The following is a 21002-nucleotide window of genomic DNA, read 5'->3' as shown; positions in this document are numbered from 1 at the left end:
GTTGCCAAACTTGATTTATCTATACCCCACTTTCCATTCTGTGCTAGCTATTTTTGTTTCACAGCTTTATTGAGGTATAGGAGTCATAGAATTCACCCATTATAAGAGGACAAGTTGATGATTTTTAGTAAATTAAACAGATGTTCAAAAATTACCATAATCCTGTTTGAAAACATTTTCATCACCCCAACAAGTCCCCATGGACCCCCTCCTCCCCCTATTGCCTGTTTATAGTCAATTCCTGCTCCCAACCTGAGCTCCAGGCAACCACTGGTCCGCTTTGTATCTCTGTAGACTTGCCTCTTCTGCATGTTTCATATATAGGGAATTATACAATATGTAATCTTTTGTTTCTGGATTCTTCCACTTAGCATAATATTTTTGAGGTTCATCTGTGTTGTAGCATATATAAGTACTTCAATTATTTTTATTACTGAAGAGTATTCCAGTATATAGATAGACCACATTTTGTTCATGTACTTACAAATTGATGGATATTTGAATGTAGGCTGGGGTTTTGTGTTATAAAAATGCTATGAACATTCATTTAAAAGTCCTTTTGTGTACATATTTTCATTTTTCCCGGGTAGATACATAGGTGTGGAATTACTGGGATATATGGTAGTTTTGTAAGAAACTGAAAACCTGTGTTCTGAGCAGTTGCACCAGTTTACATCTCTACCACACTGTGTGAGAGTTCCAGTTTCTCCACATTCTCCCCAACACTTGCTTTTGTCTCCATTTTATTATAGCCTTTCGACTGCATAGGAAGTGGTATCTTTTGTGGTTTTAATTTGCATATCCCTAATGACTGATGACGTGGAACATCTTTTCATGTACTTATTAGCCCTTCACATATCTTCTCTAGTGAAAAGTCTATTCAAAATCCCTTACGAGATATATGACTTGAGAATTTTTTCTCAATCCAATCTGTGGTTGTCCTTTCATTTGATTAATGGTATTTTTCAAGCCATTCTGACCCTGGATGGTTATGATATCTGCTCACTCAGGATGTACAGAGACCTCACTTAGCTACTTTTAGTTCATTTGACCATAACAAATCACGGGGAGTCAATTTCAACTGAAGCTTTTCAAACTTTACAAAACATAAAGATCTGCATCTGGACAAAACCAATGCTGGCCCAGCTTCTAGTTAATGGGATGGCCCAGGAGAGGGGGAGCATAGAGCTTCTCATGAAGGCAGAACAGAGGTTCCAGCAAGGACACCTGCTGGGACTTAGATAGTGATTGTAGAGAATTAACATCTTCCAATCCAGGAACATGGAATGTCCCTCCATTTATTTAGGTCTTCTTTGATTTCTGTCATCAATTTCCAGTGTATAAGTCTTATATTTCTTTTGTTAAATTTATTCCTAAGTATTTTATTCTTTTGGTTTTATTCTTTGGTGTTACAATTTCCAGTGTATAAGTCTTATATTTCTTTTGTTAAATTTATTCCTAAGTATTTTCACCATTCTTTTGGTGGAATTGTTTTCTAAATTTCATTTTCAAATAGCTCATTGCCAGTATATAAAATTACAATTGATTTTTGTAAATCAATCTTGTATCCTGTGACCTTGATGAACTCACTTATTATTTCGTCGCTTTTTCTGGTGGTTTCCTTAGGAGATTTTTACATACAGTGTGACACTTTTTGCATGCACACTTCTGTGGAATAAGATTCATAGCAGGCTGATTTTAAACTGAACAAATTAGAATGCACTCAAGATTATTCCTATTATAGTGCTGCATATGCCTGAAGAGCAGAGTGCGAGAGGTGTCTGAGCCGTGCTGGGGATCACACAGCATCTGCAGCCTGTCTTACCTCTTCTACAGCCATATGAGACAGCTGTTTGGTTGAGGGATTTGTCAAAATATGCCTATACTTATAAGAATGTGCTGGGGTGGGGAGGGGGAATTATTGGAAATTGCTGCCTTTGGAAGATTGCTTGTCCTGAGATATGTCCTTAAGGAAGATTTTAGGGAGAGAGAAGAAATCTTCAAGAGCAGGGGCTGCATGGGAAAAACAAACTGGAAGGCAATGTACTTTGATGCCTCCGTGTGAAAAGTAAAAGTGTAAGAAGAGGCATCTTCCTTACTTTACAGAGGGTATAGATAATGGTACAAAGTTGGCATTTTGAGTCCTGCACAGTGTAGAATTCAAAGAACTAGATAAAGGCAGTGAAAAAAGAGGTTTTACAATGGCTGAATTGTTGCTATAAAATTTGCAAAATCCTTATGCTGTAATAGAATTGAATCCCAACATGTCATTGAGTTAGTGTGTGTAAAGCACGTAGCTCAGAGTTGGTTAATAGTAAATGTTCAATAAATGGTAGCTGTTTATATTATTATTACTTTTGCAACTAAAATTAGAGACATTCTGCAATTCTGTACAACCAGTATTTATAATGCTAAAGGCAGCTCTCTTCTCAATTTGATGTGCATTTCAGGGACAATATCATGGGACTCCGGAAGTAAATTAAGGCTGCTCAGGATAGAGGCAGACTTCAGAGAAAGTAGTAAGGAAGATGACAAAAACCAAAACTTTGCACTAACCGTGCATGACAACCAAGACCACAAAGTGCTTTTCCCATGTCCATTACGGCATTATTCACAGTAGCCAAGATAGGGAAACAACTTAAGTGTCCATCAACAGATAAATGGATAAAGAAGATATGATTTCTCTCTCTCCAAATATATAAATATAAATATAAATACAGTAAGTCCCCTACATAAGAACAAGTTCCATTCCAAGAGCACGTCCATAAATCCAATTTGTTTGTAAGCCCAACAAAGTTAGTTTAGTTACCCAACTAACACAATCGACTCTATAGTACTGTACTGTAATAGATTTATAATACTTTTCACAAGAATAATACATAAAAAACAAACAAACACAAAAAATAAAGAAAACATTTTTAATCTTACAGTACAGTACCTTGAAAAGTACAGTAGTACAGTACAACAGCTGGCATACAGGGGCTGGCATCGAGTGAACAGGCAAGAAGAGTTACTGACTGGAGGAGGGAGAGGAGGTGGGAGATGGTAGAGCTGAAGGATCCTCAGCAATAGGAGACGGAGGGCGAGCTGCAATTTCATTCATGCCTGACGTTGATGGCACAGGTTCTGGTTCCTTGCTGGATTCAATTCTATCTACCCTCTTGAAAAAACGATCCAGTGATGTCTGGGTAGTAGCTCTTTTTTTTCTTGCCATAGATGACATGGTAGCACTGGATTGCATTCTGAACAGGTGCTGCAAGCTTTGTGTACCGTTCTACGTTCAGGTCCTGTGCCTCAAAAACTAACAGTGCCTCCTCAAATAAAGAAAATCCCCTTGCCATTTCCTGCACTGAGAATCTCTTCAGTTCTTCAGTTACTTCTTTTTCCTCTTGTCTCTCTTCGTCCTTTCTCTGGGCCTCCAATTCCATCAGGTCATTAGTAAGCTCCTTGTGTTGCACAGCAAGGAGTTCAATGAAGTCGTCCTCTTGCAGCTCTAGTTCCAGCTTCTCACTGAGGGTCACTAAGTTGCTGAAGACCACTTTGAACTCCTCATTCACCTTCTCAAATCCACGAAAATCGTGAACAAACTGAGGGCAAAGGTTCTTCCAAACCCCATTCAGGGTTACAGCCTTGCTCCACTCTCTCAATTATTTTCACTTTTGTTTCCATTGTTATTGCTTGGCGCTTCTTAGCAGTACCAGCTACATCAGCCTGCTTTTATGCTTGCTTCCGGACATCCTGGGCTTGAAATGAAGATACTGTACTACTGTACTCTATACAGTACTGTACAGTAAAGTACACAAAAGCACAACCACTTGTAGAGGATGCACACACGTGACAACGTACGCCGGATGTGTTAATTAACTTAAGTGACTGGACGTGTGAAACGCACGTTCACATCTTTGAAAGTTCACAACTTGAAGGTTCATATGTAGGGGACTTACTGTATAAATATAAAAAATACTATTCATCCATGAGAAAGAAGGAAATACTGCCATTTGCAACAACATGAATGGACCTTGAAGGCATTATTCTAAATGAAATAAGTCGGAGAAATACTGTACAATATCACTTATATATGGAACCTAAAAAAGCCAAACTCATAGAAACAGAGAGTAGAGAGAGCCCCTGTGATTACCAGGGGCTGGGGACTGGGGGAAATTGGGGAGATGTTGGTCAAAGGGTATAAACTTCCAGTTATAGGACAGATAAGTTCTGGGAATCACCATGTATAGCATGGTGATTATAGTAATAATACTGTATTTACATACTTAAAAGGTGCTAAGAGTGTAGATCTTAAATGCTCTCACCACAAAAACGAAATGGTAGCTATGTGATGTGATGAAGGTGTTAGCTAACTCTATGGTGGTAATCATTTTGCAATAGATAAGTGTATCAAATCAACATGTTGTATGCCTTGAACTTACACAGTGTTATATATCGGTTATACGTCAATAAAGCTGGGGGAAAAAAAAAAGACTACAAAGTGCTTGTGAAGAGACTAACGAATAAACCTGAAATGCGTGCATCTGTAGGTGTGTGTTTATATCCAGTAAATCTATTTCAAGCTTAGCTGTAATCATATTTAATTACATCTTTAATTTCTAAATTGCCAGATTAAGAAACAAGCTCCCTTCTCATTGTATTTGAAAACCTAACACTGCAAGTGATTGTCAAAAAGGAGGCTATTGTGTAGCCAGCGAGTGCCGCCTGAGGGACAGTTTCAGAACAGATCCCTCCCCTCTCCTCCCCTGCTCTCCCTCCCTTTTCCTACTTTCCTCACCTCTGCTCTAGTTAAGGGCTGAGTCATCTTACCTGGAGGTTACAGTATCACTGATTTGGGGGGTGGAGCTCTTTGGGCTACATTTAGTTCATTTGGCTACAAAATGCAACCCAGAAACCGAGTTCTACTTGGTTGGAAGGTTTTTAGACCCTATACAACCCAGGAATCTACATCTGTAGAAACCACCTCTGTCTTTCCCAACTTCTGTGCTCCAAGTAACCAAAAGTCTGATAGGGCAGGGCAGGACACCCAGAAGTGGCCTGAACGTGGTCAGGAAGCAAGAATGCTCAGGTGGCCAGCACCTTCAGGAAAAAGCGGCACTGTTGGGGCACCCTGGCAATATCTCTCTGCCAGGCTCAGTTTCTCTGCTCTTGAGCAGACAGACAATCCTGTAGCCAGCAGAGAGAGACTCAGGTTGCTGAAAAAGGCAGGAAGCAGGCACACTGATTTCATCTTTGTGTGATGCCTGGCAAGAAGTGACTGCAACCTCAGGAAACTCTGCACTGAATGAATGAACATTCTAGAACCAACTCTGCCACATAGGAAGTGAAGCCATTTCACTTCTCTGAGCCTCCTTTTCTGCTTCTATATATTAGAAATGTAATAATTCCTACCTGCCAGGTGGCATCAAGGGTAGAAAAAGAACACACTCTAGAATGTTCTCTGTGAGGTCCAAAGCACCACACAAAAAGGAACCAAACAATGACAAGCTCCGTGGTGCTCTGTCTAAACTTGGCCCAGATATTAATATTTAATTGGCTAAAAGCAGGGCCAATTTTCTCACTGATATTCTCCTAACAAAGGTAATTTAAATTATAAGAATACAATATAATTTTCACAGAATTTTATAACGTTATTTTCATTTGAACGAAATGAGTATGGCCAGAAACTTCTTTTTTCTCCTGAGTGGGCCCCTGTACAAAAATACATTGTTTATCACGGCTCTAATTGGCTCCCTTGTTTCAGGCTGACACTCTCACAGACCCATCCTTCACACCACTGCCAGACTGCTCTGGCTCAAAGACATATCTGAGGTTGACTCCTCTTTTCCCCTAAGGACCCATACCCAATCAGTCAAGTCTTATGGATTCTGCCTTCTTAATATCTCTCAAATCCAACCATTTCTCTCCATCGCAACTGACATGTCTCTATTTTAAGTCACTACCATTTTTCACCAGAAATTAACAAATTAGCTGTCCACACGGTCACTCATAGGGGACCCTGTGTTGCTCTTTTACCTCGATTCCTTTCTCCACTCTGCAGCTAGAATGATCTTCCCGCACTGCGCATTTCATCATGTAACTCCCTGCTGGAAACTGTAATTGTCAAGATGATCAAGTCCCCAACTGCTGGACCTGGCGTCCTTGCTCCTTCAGGTCCAACCTTCAGGTTCAAGCCCTTGCTCAGCTCCTTTGCCTCACTGTGCACCACTTCTAATGCACTTTTTACTCCAGCCATTCCTAACTATGTAAGGTTCCCCCATGCCCTGTTCTCATTTTTGCACACACTGTCCTCTTTACTAGGAAGACTCTTTCTAAGTTTCCACACTCACTGCCTTCACATGCCTAATTCCTTACATCGTCACTGCCATCACCCCTTTCGGGAATCCTGCTTAGGATGCCTAAGCCTGGGCTAGATGCTCTTGTCCTGTGTCTTCATAGCACTTTACTCTTGTACTAATCTATCTGCACTTGCACTCACCTATTTGCTGCTATGGCTCATCAATTAAACTATCGACTCCCTGAGGACATGAATGGATCCTTGTTCCGGCTATAACCCAATAGTGGATGTTGTGCTCTCACACAGATTTCTTCCCATCTCCCAGCTCCTGGGGGTGTAGATTATTGATGGCTCAAAGCCAGGTCCCTTGCTGGGCACTGCCCTAGGCTGCAGAAAACTGGCTTGTTTTACATAGTTACAGACCCTCTTAGAGACACTAGGCCACCAATGACTGGCTGACATGGCACACAATGGCCCGGCCTCCTTGCCACTTTAGGAAATCTCTAAAGGGTTATCTCAGCTCCAGAGCTCCTAGTAGGTTAGGAAGAGGCCTCATTTGCAACCTCACTGAATATCCATTTTTCTCCATGACCCATCCTGCCATCCTCACATTCTTTCACATGCATCACCCAAGAATACTCCCCAATAAGTCTTCACGCACAATTCACAATTCTCAGTCTTAGGGTCTGTTTCCACGGAACCCAGTCAAAAACATTCCCCACCACCCAATATAGTCCCTGGCACATATTAGGTGCTCAGAATGCACTTGACATTCAACAAATGAATGAATAAATGCCTTTTAAGGCGTACACGCAGAGCAGGAAAGTTGTATTACTCATGTTTCCTTTTCTAGAGTCCAGCACAGTGCCTGACTACTTACTTGCTTGAATGGTCCTTCAAATGTTCCCTTTATATGACTAAGAGGGAAGTCTTCTGGAGGCACAGGGCTCCTTTCTTTATGCATCAAGTCCAAAGTGATACAAGCTAAAAAGCAGTATAAAAGGCGTGTAATACTATTCTGCATAATAATGAAATTTGCTGCCTTCAAAGGAAGAAAAAGTTATACTGCAAATTACAAAGCAGTTAAAAATATTTTTTTTTATTAGGGTTTAAAGGGACTGTGTTCCCTTTGAGAATTAAAATAACTGTACGGTAAGCTATGTGCTGTCTAACAGATCTGATAGTTTTTTTTAAGTGTATCTTTAGGAAAACCCCAAAGGGGATACGCCTTGGAGGATAAATGCTGACCTGAATGATGCCGTAAAACTGGGAGCACCAAGACCCTTCCCTTGTACCATTCTGCCACTTGTTGGGTTGTCAGAAGAAATCATTGATTGGCCAAATAAAAACCCGAGGATGCTATTTTGGACTTAATAACTTGGACTTGGGGGAACGTCTTAATGAGGGGAATCACAATGGGTCCTGGAAGGACCCAATGGGTAGGAGTTGGGGTTTTCCAGAACATGAATGGAATTTCAGTGGGGACGTCTAGAAGATAAGGCTCTCTTGGATAGAGGGGCAAAACCAGGGATAGGGAAGTCAGATTAGAAATTGTGGGTGTGTTCAAAGAGGACCCATCTAGTGAAGGGTTGACTTCTTAGTTAACGCACACACACACACATACACACATGCATACTTTTGAACCTTGAAGAAGTTATATTTAGTACTTGGCTTTCAATTTTTTCTTTTTTTTAAGTAGATTTTATTTTTTAGTGCAGTTTTAGGCTGCACACATTCCTAGCCAAAATTTCACACTATAAAGCACAGTAATTCCTTAGGCTTCAGCAAAATTGAGCAGAAAGTACAGAGGATTCTCATGTACCCCCCGCCCCCGTACACGCATAGCCTCCCACATTATCAACATTCCCTATCAGAGTGGTACGTTTGTTATTATTGATGAACCTGTGTTGACACATCATTATCACCGAAGTCCATCGTTTACATTAGGGTTTGCTCTTGGTGTTGTATATTCTATGAGTTTGGAAAAATGTATAATGATGTGTATCCATCATTATAGCATCATACAGAGTAGTTTCTCTACCCTAAAAATCCTCTATGGGGCAATTCCCTCATAAAATTACCCCATCCTTCAGTAAAGAAAGTTATGTATATGTATATGTGCACACACACATATTGATATTCTGAAGTGGTGGCTCTGGGGAGGCTGAGGGTTGGGCAGTAAAGGAGAAATGGAGCAACAGTTATTGAGGAATGGCTTTCTGGAATATCACCTGTGAAGGTGTAGTACAGTGAGTAGGGGCTCATCACTAAGTAAGAAGTCTCAGCTAAGAGGCCCGGTAATAAGAAACAGCTTTCAAATAGACAACCCAAGAGAGTTTCCTGACCTGAGTCCACAACAAGCCCAGGAGAGTAAACCTCTTGGGTCACATTCTCTCTCTCTCAGGAAGATGCACATTGCATATTAGCATGTCAAAATCTTCAGGAAATTGTATCACTAAAGAAAACTACTTCTTTTAAGACAACATTCTCCAAAAATTACTGATAGGTACTAATATCTGTGGCACCATGTGTGAGGACTGCTACACAACCAAGTGAAGGGATTTATTTACAGGTTTTCACAACCAAAGAGGATATTCTTGGAGGTTTATGTGGTCACTGGACACAAGATAGTTTGGAGGTAAGAATGACTGGAGATGAGAGCTCTGTTTGGGATGGCTAAATGTTTCAATCCCAGCTCTCATCAGGTGTAGAATGAAGACGGTGGCTAAGGGATGAGAAAAGGAGTCAACAGAGTAGTTGTTGAGGACAAATTGACCAGACTTGGTCACTAATTTCTCTAAGGATAAGGAAGCAGGAAGAAGGAGGACTCACGTCATCATAAAACTGTAGTGTCGGAAGGGATCTTTAAGATCTTCCAGTTGGGCAGTTTTCAAACATATTTAGCCTTAGGACCTTCAAACATCAAAGTTTCAAGGAGAAACCTAGGGACTTCCCTAGCAGTCCAGTGGCTGAGACTTCGCCTTCCAATGCAGGGGGTGTGGGTTCGATCCCTGGTCAGGGAGCTAAGATCCCACATGCTTCGTGGCCAAAAAGCCAAAAACATAAAACAGAAGCAGTATTGTAACAAATTCAACAAAGACTTAAAAAAATAGTCCACATCAAAAAAATCTTAAAAAAAAAAAAAGAGAAACTTAAAGTGCAGGACAGAAGAAAGGAGAGGGCCGTGGAAGTGTTTTATCCAACAGGGGAGAAAGGAAGAGTGTAGGGGAGGAACTCCTGGGCTTCACATTCTGAAATCTTGGCTGGGAATTTTTAGGGCATTCTAGATCTGAGAAGAAGTGCCCCAAGATATAGACGTCACAATTCAAGTATCATTTTCTCCCACTCTCAAAGTAGTCCAGGACAAATAAATTTCAAAGGGGGGAATATTTCACATGAGTGGTTTTACAGGCCTTGAATTGTAGGAAGACCCATAGTTTTGTGGTTAAAAGCTCCATCCTCGAGTTGACTATTTGAGACCAATTCCTGGCTCTATCACACCCCTCCATCTGTTAACATCCAAGAAATTTCTTAACTTCTCTGTGCATACTTCAGTTTTCCCAACTGTAAAATTGGGATCATAATAGAGTAGCAACCATTTCCCAGGGTTATTGTGAAGATGAAATGAGCTATTCCGTTGAAAATGCTTAGCACAAAGCCTGACACAAGGCAAGCAGTAACTTTAGCTCATTATATAATAAATGTTATCTCACCACTTAGGATGCTTGCTATTTGCCAAGCACTGTTGTAGGTACTGGAGAGATGAACAACAAGATACTATTTAAGCCTTGCATTCACTAAACACTTATTCGAAGAATCTTACTTATGCTATCTCTTATGGTGATTTAAAATATGTCCACAAGTTCTTAGACGCTCCCTTCAAAACGCAGAGCCTAATTCCCCTCCCCTTGAGCGTTGGCTAGACTAAGTGGCTCTAGACTAAGTGGCTCACTTCTAACAAGCAGAATAGGCAGAAGTGATGACGTATGATTTCCGAGATGAGGTCACAGAAGACATGTGGTTTCCTCCTTGGATCACTCTCTCTGGGGGAAGCCACCATCACTTTGTGAGGACAATCCAGTAGTCCCATGAAGAGGTGCTTGCTGCAAGGTACTGAGGTCTCCTACCAACAGCCAGCAATAACTTGCCAGGTGTGTGAGGAGCCACCACAGCAGTGGATCCTCCAGCCCCAGTCAAGCCTTCAGATGATTGCAGCCCTGGCCAGCATCTTGACTGCAACCTCATGAGAGACCTCGAGCTAGAATCACCTGGCTAAGCTGCTCTCAGATTCTCTGAACCACAGAAATTGGGTGAGATAATAAATGTTTATTATTTTAAGCCACGAACTTCGGGGTGAATATTAGAAAGATAGATAACTTATCCTCAAAAAGCCCTGAAAGGAATATATTGTTATCCATTTCATAGATAAGGAAACCAAGGTGGAGATGTTACTTTGCTCAGTTCACCCAGCTGGTTGTGGTGAGAGGCAGATTTCAACTAAGATCTATAGGTTTCTAGGGTCCAGGGTATTTCTACTCCATCACTGTGTCTCCAAAGACAGTCAATGAAACATACAGCACACATAAGGGAGCCCTATAAGGAAACAGGGCCTTGGGGAGGCTGTGCGGTTGGGTTTGCTTTTTTGCCTGAGACCAGCCCAGGGGATGAGAACAAGGACCCCCAAGGGTCCATAAAAGGGTTGTATGAGGAAGGCAGAGATTGCCTTAACAAATATAGTCTGCATCAATTAAGACACTTTAACAGATACTACCCCATTAGCATTTAAACCTGTGGGGCAAAAGTTTGCAGATAGTTTCCCCCGCTCCCGTAAAATTCACATTTTCAGCTTTGGGGATTCTTGAATGAAACCAGACCTTACAGAAATACCTTTCAAAGACCAAATTCTTCTCTAACAGTTACCATGGGCTGGAAAAAGCAAGTAGAAGGCAAAGCCTGAGTCTGCACTATGCTAATGCTGGCCTTATCTCACAAGGCACATCTTGGGTCCTTCGTTCTTTCTCTCCCAGGTGCAACCTAAATCATCGCCCTATGTCCCATTTTTCTTTAACTTCTTTGAGTTTGGCAGACATTAAGGCTGAGCCCTAGATCATGCCTGCAGGTTCATGAGGACAGTAATCAGCGCCTGCAGTGCCTTTTATTGGTCTCTGACTGCATGAATTCCCCCGACTCTTACTTTCTGACAACGGATAGACTTTTCTCATCTCTAACCACGAAGGCTCAACCCCATTCTTTCCTCCTGCAACAACACAATATGCTATATTTTCTGCCTCTAGGAAAATAAGAAAAGCATACAAAGAAAAGGCTGTAGAAGTTTTATCCATGTTACTTGCCCACCGTTCAAGAAGAGGCACGTGGAGTGGTTCCTTTGGGTCCACACCTGATATCAGCGTATCCAGCTCCAAGTTTTGACCTTGGTCCGCACTCTGCAAAACTGAATATGGTGGAAACACAATATATGAAAAATTAGAAAGGTGAGATTGTATAGCGGTTAAGCACATGGCCTGCAAAGCCAGAATGCTGGGGTGTTTTTAAAGCACTTAGACGGATTTCTGGCAAATCATAACCACTCCATTAGTGTTTGATTCATATAGGTAGGTTAAATCTATTGAACAAACTCCCATTTCTTTAGAAAACTGCCTCTATTCTAAGATGGAATAGTTCTCTCATTTAATCCCCACAAAACCAAACAGTATATTAAGATATTAGAGTTCAGCACTGTCTATCCATCGCCCCATTCACAATTAGGAATTTGATTGTTATTTTAAAGGAAGAATACTTTAAATATACGGACATTTGCTTAAAGACTTTCCTAATAGTGTTTTCTTTATGTTTTCCAATTTTGGTGTGCTAGGAAATTATTCTGCAGTACTGTATATATAAAAAATTACATGTCCTGGGCTTCCCTGGTGGCGCAGCGGTTGAGAGTCTGCCTGCCGATGCAGGGGACAGGGGTTCGTGCCCCGGTCCGGGAAGATCCCACATGCCGCGGAGCGGCTAGGCCCGTGAGCCACGGCCGCTGAGCCTGCGCGTCCGGAGCCTGTGCTCCGCAACGGGAGAGGCCACGACAGTGAGAGGCTCGTGTACCGCAAAAAAAAAAAAAATTACATGTCCTGTATTTCAAAGGCAATGTAAACCATTTTCAAGGGCAAAGTTGCCCATTTTTTATTTTTACTCTCCATTTTTACTGGAGAATCTAACCCCACCTAAGCTCTGACAGCGCTTTGCCAAGTTTAGCTGAACGTTACATGTGGCTCTCTGGTAAATTAACTTCCCGTGCCCCACGCCTGAAATGCTGTATTCACCTGTGGCACATACAGCCACAGGGCTCCCAGGGTCATACTTTTCCAGAACTGGCTGAAGACAGAACTGTGGAGTCAGCAACAGGTCTTTGGTAATAATCATTTCCACAAATGTACTGAACACTGTTCAAAGCCTTGCCTACATTTTCTCATTTTCTTCCCAGCATAGCTCAGGCCAGACTCAGGAGCCAGCCCCGATGACCCCTCCCATCTTTCTCACACCCACACAAAATGAAGATTCATTGTGATGACTCTGGAGTATAAGAACACTGCTTATACAACTCCACTATTCCAGGAGGCAAATAGGACCTAGATTCCTTAAAATTATATCCTTAGTACTCAGTGAATTGGTTAAACCTGCTCTATTTCTAGCACCTTCCCCCTGTCACTTTGCCACCAGCAAAATGCCCCCATTGCTTATTCTAGCACCCCTCTGTACTCAGAAACACACACACGCAGATACACAACGGCCGGCACCCAATCGGGATTGGGTCCCACTTCTCCCTCCTTTTTAAGAACAATGGCTAAATTGACCTCTTTGCAAAGTCTGGGTCCTAATGTCTTCTTTGGTAGTGGTTCTCAAACTTTAGCATGAATTAAAATCACTTGGCAGACTTGTGACACCACAGATTGCTGGATCCTAAACCTCTAAGTTTCTGATTCAGTAGGTCTGGGTTTAAGCCCAAGAATTTTAATTAGCCAGCTCCCAGGTGATGCTCATGTGCTGGGTTCAGCACCCAGCCCTTGAGAACAACTGCTCTAGTTTATAAAAGATGGTAGAAGGTTCCAGTCTGCTGTGGGTTGAATTGTGTCCCCCAGATAGATATGTTGGATTCCTAACCCCAGATACTTGTGAATGTGACCTTATTTGGAAATGGGGTTTTTGTAGATGTAATCAAATTAAGGTGAAATCATACTGGATCAGGGTTGGCCCTAAATCCAATGACTGGTGTCCTCATACGAGAGATTTAGAGACAGAGACATACTCATGAGGAAGACCACCATGTGATGATGTTGGCAGAGATGGCAACGATGTAGCTGCAAGCCAAGGAACCCCAAGGATCGCTAGCAACTTAGACTAGAAGCTAGGAAGAGGCAAAAGAGGATGCTTCCCTACAGCCTTCAGAGGAAGTATGGCCCTACCAACACCTGGATTTCAGAATTCTAGCCTCTAGGACCGTGAAAGAGTAGATTTCCATTGTTTTCAGCCACGCATCTTACAGAACTTCGCGACAGCAGCCACAGGAGGCTAATACACCGTCATTGTAGAGACTGAGGAGTTAACCCAATTCTTCACCCCTCCCTGCATTCGCAGCCTTGCCATGGCTTCTTCACGGCCAGAGTATATTTCCTCACACCCCAACTTTGAGGTTGGCCATGTGACTTGCTTTGACAAATGACATGGGGGAAGAAGCGACAGTGCCCCAGTTCAGAGCCAGGCCTTAAAAGGCCTTGCACACTTCCTTTTGTCCTCTTGCTCCTCTGCCATTGCTAGGAGAATGGCTTCCTCCTTCAGCCTGGGGCAGAGTTCCCCCAACCTACCCACAAACCAGCAGTGAGGAACAAAGCTGCCCCAGCCTCTTTGACTTAAAGCTAAGCCATCAAACCAAGCTGAGCTGTGTCTAGAGCAACAGAAATCTTCCCCCAACCCACCCCTGTCCTCGCCAAAAGAGCCTTGGTCTGGACCAGTTGTGGACACTGTTTGGCCACGGTGTGATCTGGGCAAGCCCTTCAACTTTTCTGCCTTAACTGTGAAATGAGGGGGCTTAGATTAACTTGTCTCTAGGTCATTTTTGAATTGATGAAAATATCTACTTCGAAGAGTATGAAACATTAAAACAAACAAAAGTGAAATACGAACTTGCAGTTTCATGGGGGAAAATGGAGACCTAATCATCATTAGGCAGCTTATTCACACACTCCTTCAGCCAGGAATTATTTATAAACACATAATATATGCATTAAATATTTATTATGTGCCAGACAGTGCTGGTGGCTGGAACATCAAAGGTGAGCAGTACCAGAGTCCATCCCTGACCTCGTGGAACCAGCGGAGGCACTGACATTACTTAAATACGGCAGAGAGAGTAGAGAGGAAGCCCACACTCAGGAAGATGCAACAAGACTCAGTGACAGGTTAACAGAGCAGGAAACAGAGAGGAATGCCCAATATACCCCCTCTTTCCTTCTTACCCAGGCATTTTGGTCTCTATCCCTTTATCAAGATTGTGCAATAGAAGCTACAGATTAGAATCTCCTGAAGTCCTTGAAAAAAGAAAAAGCAGTGCTGGGGATGGGAGCCCTACCTCCAGAGATTCTGATGCACTTTGTCAGCATTGGTATTATTAATATTATCATTATTTTAACTTATTTTGCCCATGGCAAGCATGTCTCACTGAACAGGACTCTCTCTACTGTACCAAGGATGGAAGGCTTGTGTTTGAATTGCGTACAGCTCCATGAACTCAGAGTTAACGTATCACCAAGGGCATTAACTGGTTACAGGTATTTTTAAAAGTACCCAGACACGGCCATGTTACCCAATAGGAGGACTAAGCACATACCTAGTGACCACAAAAACAGGTGTGCACATATGCGCTCAGAAACAAAACTGTTCAGTGTTTAAAAAAAAAAAATTATCACCAAGAGGGACAAAGAAAATCTAAGTAGTCATCATGACAGGAAGAATCGAATCCTTGTATTTCCTTGGAGTTATTTTCCAGAGTAATTTCTTTAAAAATTAAATATGGGGTAGGGGCAAAGAGCTGGGGGCTGGGTGGACCATATGAAATTCTGAGCTCCAGGCCTTTAAAAATCTTACTGGAGTCCTGAGTCTGATCTGTTCCCAAGGCCATTCCCTCACCTCTACCAGCGATAATTGCATCTGTATTTCCACACGCGGGAAAAAAAGTCTGGGAACTTCATTCTTATCAGTATTTACCAGCTCTGGAATTCTACTGCCTTCAGCGTGATTCTTTTTCCTGTCTGCTTACAGCACTCCCAGAACCTGGAGTTAGGACAGAAGTTTCGTAAGTTGAAAGAACACTCTCAGATGCTGTTAATTATTAGGCCCTATCACTGACCGCCAAGGGGCTCCCAGACCAGTCAAGCTGAAAGCCTCCTGTCTTGGAAGCCACACAGGTTTCCATCATCTGACATCCTCAGGTGGAATCCTGGTTCCCAGATTTTGTTTCTAATAACCCCTTAGGGGTGATACCTGTTCGGGTTTTTTAGGCCATCCCCCATGCCTACGCGAAGTGTTTAGCCACCTGAATCACCTGGAGGATCAGAATACAGCTCTATCACCTCGCAAGATTCTCCCTAACCCACTTCCCAGGTCTCAGAGGAACAAGTTTCAACCGCACCCTGTGCAGCGGCTCTCTGGCCCAGGCGGAAAAACACAGCCGGCCGGCGGCTCTGCTCCCCTCACTAACTGGGTGGCCAAGGAGGCCAGTGACAAGCCCAGAAGGTCACACCACAAACCCCGCCGCCTCCTGCCTCCCGCACGAGCCCTGCCAGGTGCTTACCTACTTCTAATCAACAGGGAAGAGCTCAATCACGGGTCTCAGCTCCCGGCGCGGAACGAAATCCAGCGCACGGCATCTTGGGAAATGTAGTCCCCGCTACCTCCCAGGGTCCCCGGGTCTACTCACGAGACCCCCCGCCCCGCCAAGAGGGATTTCTCTGCCTGGGCCCGATGAAGCCGGCGATGCCATCCCAGTGTGGAGGCGGGGCCGTGCCCTTCTCAGGACTCGGGGTGCTCTCCTGGGTCTGAGGAAAGAGATGGAACTACAATTCCCAGGCTGCTCTGCGCCGAGCCGGGAGCCGCCAGCCTCGCTTTGCGTGACCGCGGCAGGTTGGTCCTGGAGCAGATGAGCGCAGAATATTTAGGCGAAAGCGCGAGGCGGGAGGAGAGCGCGGGGCAGGAGGAGTATCTCGGCCCAGAAAATTATGCATGCGTTAGGGAAGCTCTGAGAGAATGGCTGTGGAAGGTAAGGGACGCTTGGGCATTTTAAGCCCCCTCTTAACCCGCGCACCCCGATACACACATCCCCGATGAAGCTTGGGGAAGCTTGGGGAGGAGAGGAAAGTGGGTGGTGGCAAGCGGGCCCTTTCCTCTTACACCTCTTGGCACTCACCTGAGCCACGGAGAGCCAGTAGGTGCTTTATTCAGTTACTTTGGAAAGACAGGTAGATGCGCAGCACTCTCGGGTTGGAGGCGAAGAGTGTCCCTAATGCGAAATGATGTGCTGGATATGGGGGAAAAGCCTGAGAGAGCGCTTGGAGGTCTCAGCCCCGAGGTGCCGTTTTCGCTGCCGCATCCCGCCAGGGCCGGCTCGGTGACCTCGAGGTTGAGGATGCTCACTTTGGCCTCCACACATGGGAGAGGACCCTCGCCAGGTGCGTCATCGGGAAGCATGGACTGCTGTTGGGTCGAGGGCCCCTCGTCGTGTGTACGCAGCAGCGATAGCAGCAGATGTACCCAGAGGGTGGAGGTGTCCCGACACCTGTCTCTTTATACAACCCTCCCGAGGTTAGCAAAGTTTATAGAAACGAAATGGAATCAGCCAGGAATAAGGACAGCCAGCCTCTTACATTGGGGTGAATCCTTTTCTTTGAAGCCCACCTTCTGCTTTCCTCCTATAATTTTGGCCTTTGGCTTTGCAGTTTGGGCTCTATGATGTTGCCACCTTTGAACTGCCTGGTTGAAAGCAGGGACAGGCGGTTTGTGTGGGATCCCAAGTTTTCATTTCAGATGCTCTCACCTTGGAAGACTGGCTTTCTTGTTGAGGGTAGTTTCTGGGGGAAAAATATGTGGGCCAGACATGTTTGTGATGTCAAACGAGCAGTCACACTGTGCCTGAATGATAAATTGAAATGATCATGGGACTAAAGGGGAGTGTAAGTTCATTTACAGAATTATGGCTTCTGAGTGTGGCTCAGGTCAGAGGGGAAGTTGGTGTTGGAAAAAGAGGGCATGCCTGCCAGCTGCAGCAGACTCCTTGCCAAGGGGAAGTGAGCCTGTTCCTTGGAGGCTGAAAGCAAGAAGGAGCCACAAGGGTTTGCTGGCGTCCCCCTCCCCTCCCCACCCCAGGTGAGAGCAACTGAACTAATCTGACTCTTGCTCTCTTTGTAATTACTTAACAACTTGAAGTGGCAATAACCCAGCTCTTGTGGTCAGCACCCATTAACTCAGGAAACTGTCTCAGGTTCCGAGATCCCAAGCTGGGCACTTCTATCCACCTATCTACCTACCTTTACTGTTCTTATATATTTGGCTTTTAAGTTTATACATATATATATATAAATCTATATACACCTATATAAATCTCATATATATGGCTTTGAAAAAAACAAATAAACAGAGTTTTCTGTGCAAATGTAATAATAGGGTGAGAATCTGGCTTTTTGCATTGTTACGGTTGATGGTAACTGAGACAAGACTTTAGATGAAAAAAAACACAAGATAAAGTTCATTCTGAGCTTGAGGCTAAGGGCAAGTTGTTGACCTACTGGAACCTCTCTACCTCACCCCTCAGATGACATTATCTCTTCTCTTCCTCACTCTTCTGTGTCCTCAAGTGAAGGGCACTCCCACTGGGTGCCAGTCCATGATGTACTTGAAAGCAATTTCCTGCTCGCTGGAAGAAGTAGAATTAGTCATATATCTTGTCTGATGGGTTATTATACCAGCGAAGCCAGACCTTACGAAAACAAAGGCTTTGAAAGGAAGTATGCCTGGACTGTGGAGAGCTTATTTTATTTTCTATTGACTTGTTTGGTTGAAGTGCCTGTCTAGTAAACAGGAGATCCTGAGTTTGAATCACAATGAGGCCTCAACTTGAAGAATAAAGGGAATATTTTAAACTTGGACTGCAAATATTCCTATCTCTGGTCTTTACAAAGGCAGCTTTCTTGGTTTGAACTTGGCCCTTCCTAGCTACTCTCGTTTGGTCTTTCAAGGCTCAGGGAAAACTTCAGCTCCTCTGGGAACCTGTCTCAACCCTCCCTTCCCTCTGCCTTCTGAGTGCTCTGCCCAGTCTGTGGGAGGTGCCTCCTGCATTGTCTCCTCAGCACCTGTGCTTACATTTTTTTTTTTTTTTTTTTTTTGCGGTACGTGGGCCTCTCACTGGTGTGGCCTCTCCCGTTGCGGAGCACAGGCTCCGGACGCACAGGCTCAGCGGCCATGGCTCACGGGCCCAGCCGCTCCACAGCATGTGGGATCTTCCCAGACCGGGGCACGAGCCCGTGTCCCCTGCATCGGCAGGCGGACTCTCAACCACTGCACCACCAGGGACGCCCCTGTGCTTACATTTAACACTTGCCGTACTTCATGTCTCTCACTAGACTCTAAGACTACAGCCCCTGGGGAGTGGGGACCATGTACTCTTTGAATTTATACTCCCAGGCAATAGTACGCTACCTGACCCATGACTGGTACTCAATAAATGCCCATGAAATGCATGGGAAATAAATCCATGGAGCTTTTGTAACTGACTCCATACGGGTGCATGGGGCTTTCTTAGGAGCCCAAATGCCATAAAATAAGGAACTTTTGAGAGGTTTGAAGGCAGTGGCTCTCACCTGAGGAGGGACATTGTCCTCCTAGGGCATGTTTGAGATATGCAGGGGCTGGTATTGATATTTTATGCCCATGGGCCAAGGATGTCCTAAGTGTCCTATAGTGCATGGCTGTCTCATACAAAATTCCCAACCCAAAACCAAGGAACAACCAGTTTCCCCAAGCTCACTGAGAAACACTGATTTAGAGAATAAGGAATATTGCCAGAGGAAATGGAATAGGACATATAATACATGTTGCTTAACATCTGAGGTTTAGTTTCTGCATCTGGAAAACATGGGCACACTACTGTTGAGGTCCCACTAAAGTTGTGAAGATTAAATAAAGGAAAGGGCTTATTAAGAGTGGCTAGGACATGGATTCTCAGTAAATATTACTTGCACTCCCTCCCATACTTCTCCTATAAAAAAAAGCGGTACTGTTTGGAACCTGTTTTGTATCCTGAACTTTCACTTACTCATGCCAGTCTTTGTAATTAGTAGCAAATTAGAAGTTTTTTTTGTTTTGTTTTTCTTACAATGTGTAACCTGTTTTCTTAAGTAAGCTTGAACTTGTAAAAGTATTAAGAGCAAGTAGGGGGCTCATTCATTTTGCTAAACTTGTAGCTTGGAGTTATTTTATGGCTACCCTGGGTTAGGCTTTCTTTGAATTAATTACAGCATCCTATGTCTACTCCCTAATCTGGTTGTGACCCAAGCCTTAAATTTATGGGCAGCTTAAAGCTGTGCTTTCCAGCCTCAGACCACGTTATGGTCTGCATTCCGATTGGGATTGTATTGGCATCCATTGTCTTAAAAAAAGATTATAAGAAATTACTGCAAATAGCTGGAGAAATAGGACCTCTAGAAAGGAGGTAGCCTGTAGAAACCGAGAGTAATCCCTTCTCCGTGGACAGATTGCGTAGACAGTTGTCTTCATTGAGGCACTGTTTTCTAATATTAATGGGTTGAAGGGAGAGGAAAAAAGTGGATTCATCAGGCATAGTACCGTATTCACCTCTGTGGATTCATCAGGCATAGTACCGTATTCACCTCTGTATTCCAAGATTGGTGTCTGGCACTTATTTGGACCTCAGTAATTGTTTCATGAGTGAAGTATAAATGCCCCAGAGCAAGAGAAGGCTTTTCCTATTCCTGGGCCACATTTCATCTCCTCCTTGCTTCATCCTCAGCTGTATAAGAAAATGGAGTGGATAAATTTTGTACGTAGTGTTTCTATTCCAGATCTAATAGAATAATAGCTCCTCTTCCATGGCAGAAAGACGAGTCCCAATATTCACCACCCTCCAGAAAGATTTCCAGTTGTAGGCTATGTGCTCTGAATGACTTTGGGCTAAGGCATCCACATTTTACATCCAAAGTGAACAAACTGACTCATCAGATGGCCTCTGATTAGTCATTCAGTGCTCAGGTTCTATAGTTTTTCTCCTGTAAAAGAGTAACGAAACTTCCCATCACCAAAATATTGTAAGGATAAGTAATCATAGCAGCGGCTGGGGAAAAAAGGGAAAACAAGATACCTCGGAACCTCGTGGCAAAGAGAAGCAGTCGCAAATGATGACTTTGTACCCTGCTGGCATTCGGAACTGAGTCACAATCGCAGAGGGGGATAAAGACATCATCTTGATTACAAGGGTGCAGGGGTTATTCTTCCTGACTTTGGGCCGGATGGTAAAGTGGGTTTGCTACTACTGCACCCCAGCAGCGAGTTTACCCCTCACAGGACCACCTGCCTCTGTAACACTGGCAGCCTGGACAGCAGAGAGAAGATGGGCTCCTGCAGCAGGCATCTGGGACCCAGAGGGAGAGAGCCCCCA

The 21002-nt window shown here is 43.7% G+C and overlaps 2 protein-coding genes across 14 annotated transcripts in view; one reads left to right on the top strand and one right to left on the bottom strand.

The window, feature by feature from the left end:
* The window catches only part of COLEC10 (collectin subfamily member 10), a 449524-nt gene extending 432749 nt beyond the window's left edge, over positions 1 to 16775 (bottom strand). For 4 of the 10 annotated variants that reach the window (XM_060287704.1, XM_030875661.2, XM_060287705.1 and 1 more), the window contains exons 1-2: positions 16131 to 16207; positions 11639 to 11735 (exon numbers count right to left, since the gene is read on the bottom strand). The gene's annotated coding sequence lies outside the window, so the exon portion shown is untranslated. Of the gene's footprint in view, positions 1 to 11596; positions 11736 to 15466; positions 15611 to 16130; positions 16208 to 16742 lie in introns of those variants that run through there. The other 6 variants (XM_060287698.2, XM_060287701.2, XM_060287702.1 and 3 more) reach the window with 6 other exon arrangements.
* The window catches only part of SAMD12 (sterile alpha motif domain containing 12), a 463668-nt gene continuing 459118 nt past the window's right edge, over positions 16453 to 21002 (top strand). For all 4 annotated transcript variants that reach the window (XR_009559689.1, XR_009559688.2, XM_060287706.1 and 1 more), the window contains exon 1: positions 16453 to 16595. Coding sequence is in view for 2 of the 4 variants with exons in the window: in XM_060287706.1 (XP_060143689.1) it covers positions 16583 to 16595 (13 nt within the window). In the remaining 2 variants the exon portion in view is untranslated. The remainder of the gene's footprint in view (positions 16596 to 21002) is intronic.

This window comes from Globicephala melas, chromosome 17, assembly GCF_963455315.2.
Source record: "Globicephala melas chromosome 17, mGloMel1.2, whole genome shotgun sequence".
Lineage (NCBI taxonomy): Eukaryota > Metazoa > Chordata > Mammalia > Artiodactyla > Delphinidae > Globicephala > Globicephala melas.
The sequence above is the reverse complement of the archived record's forward strand: the minus strand, read 5'-3'. Positions and strand labels throughout refer to the sequence as shown.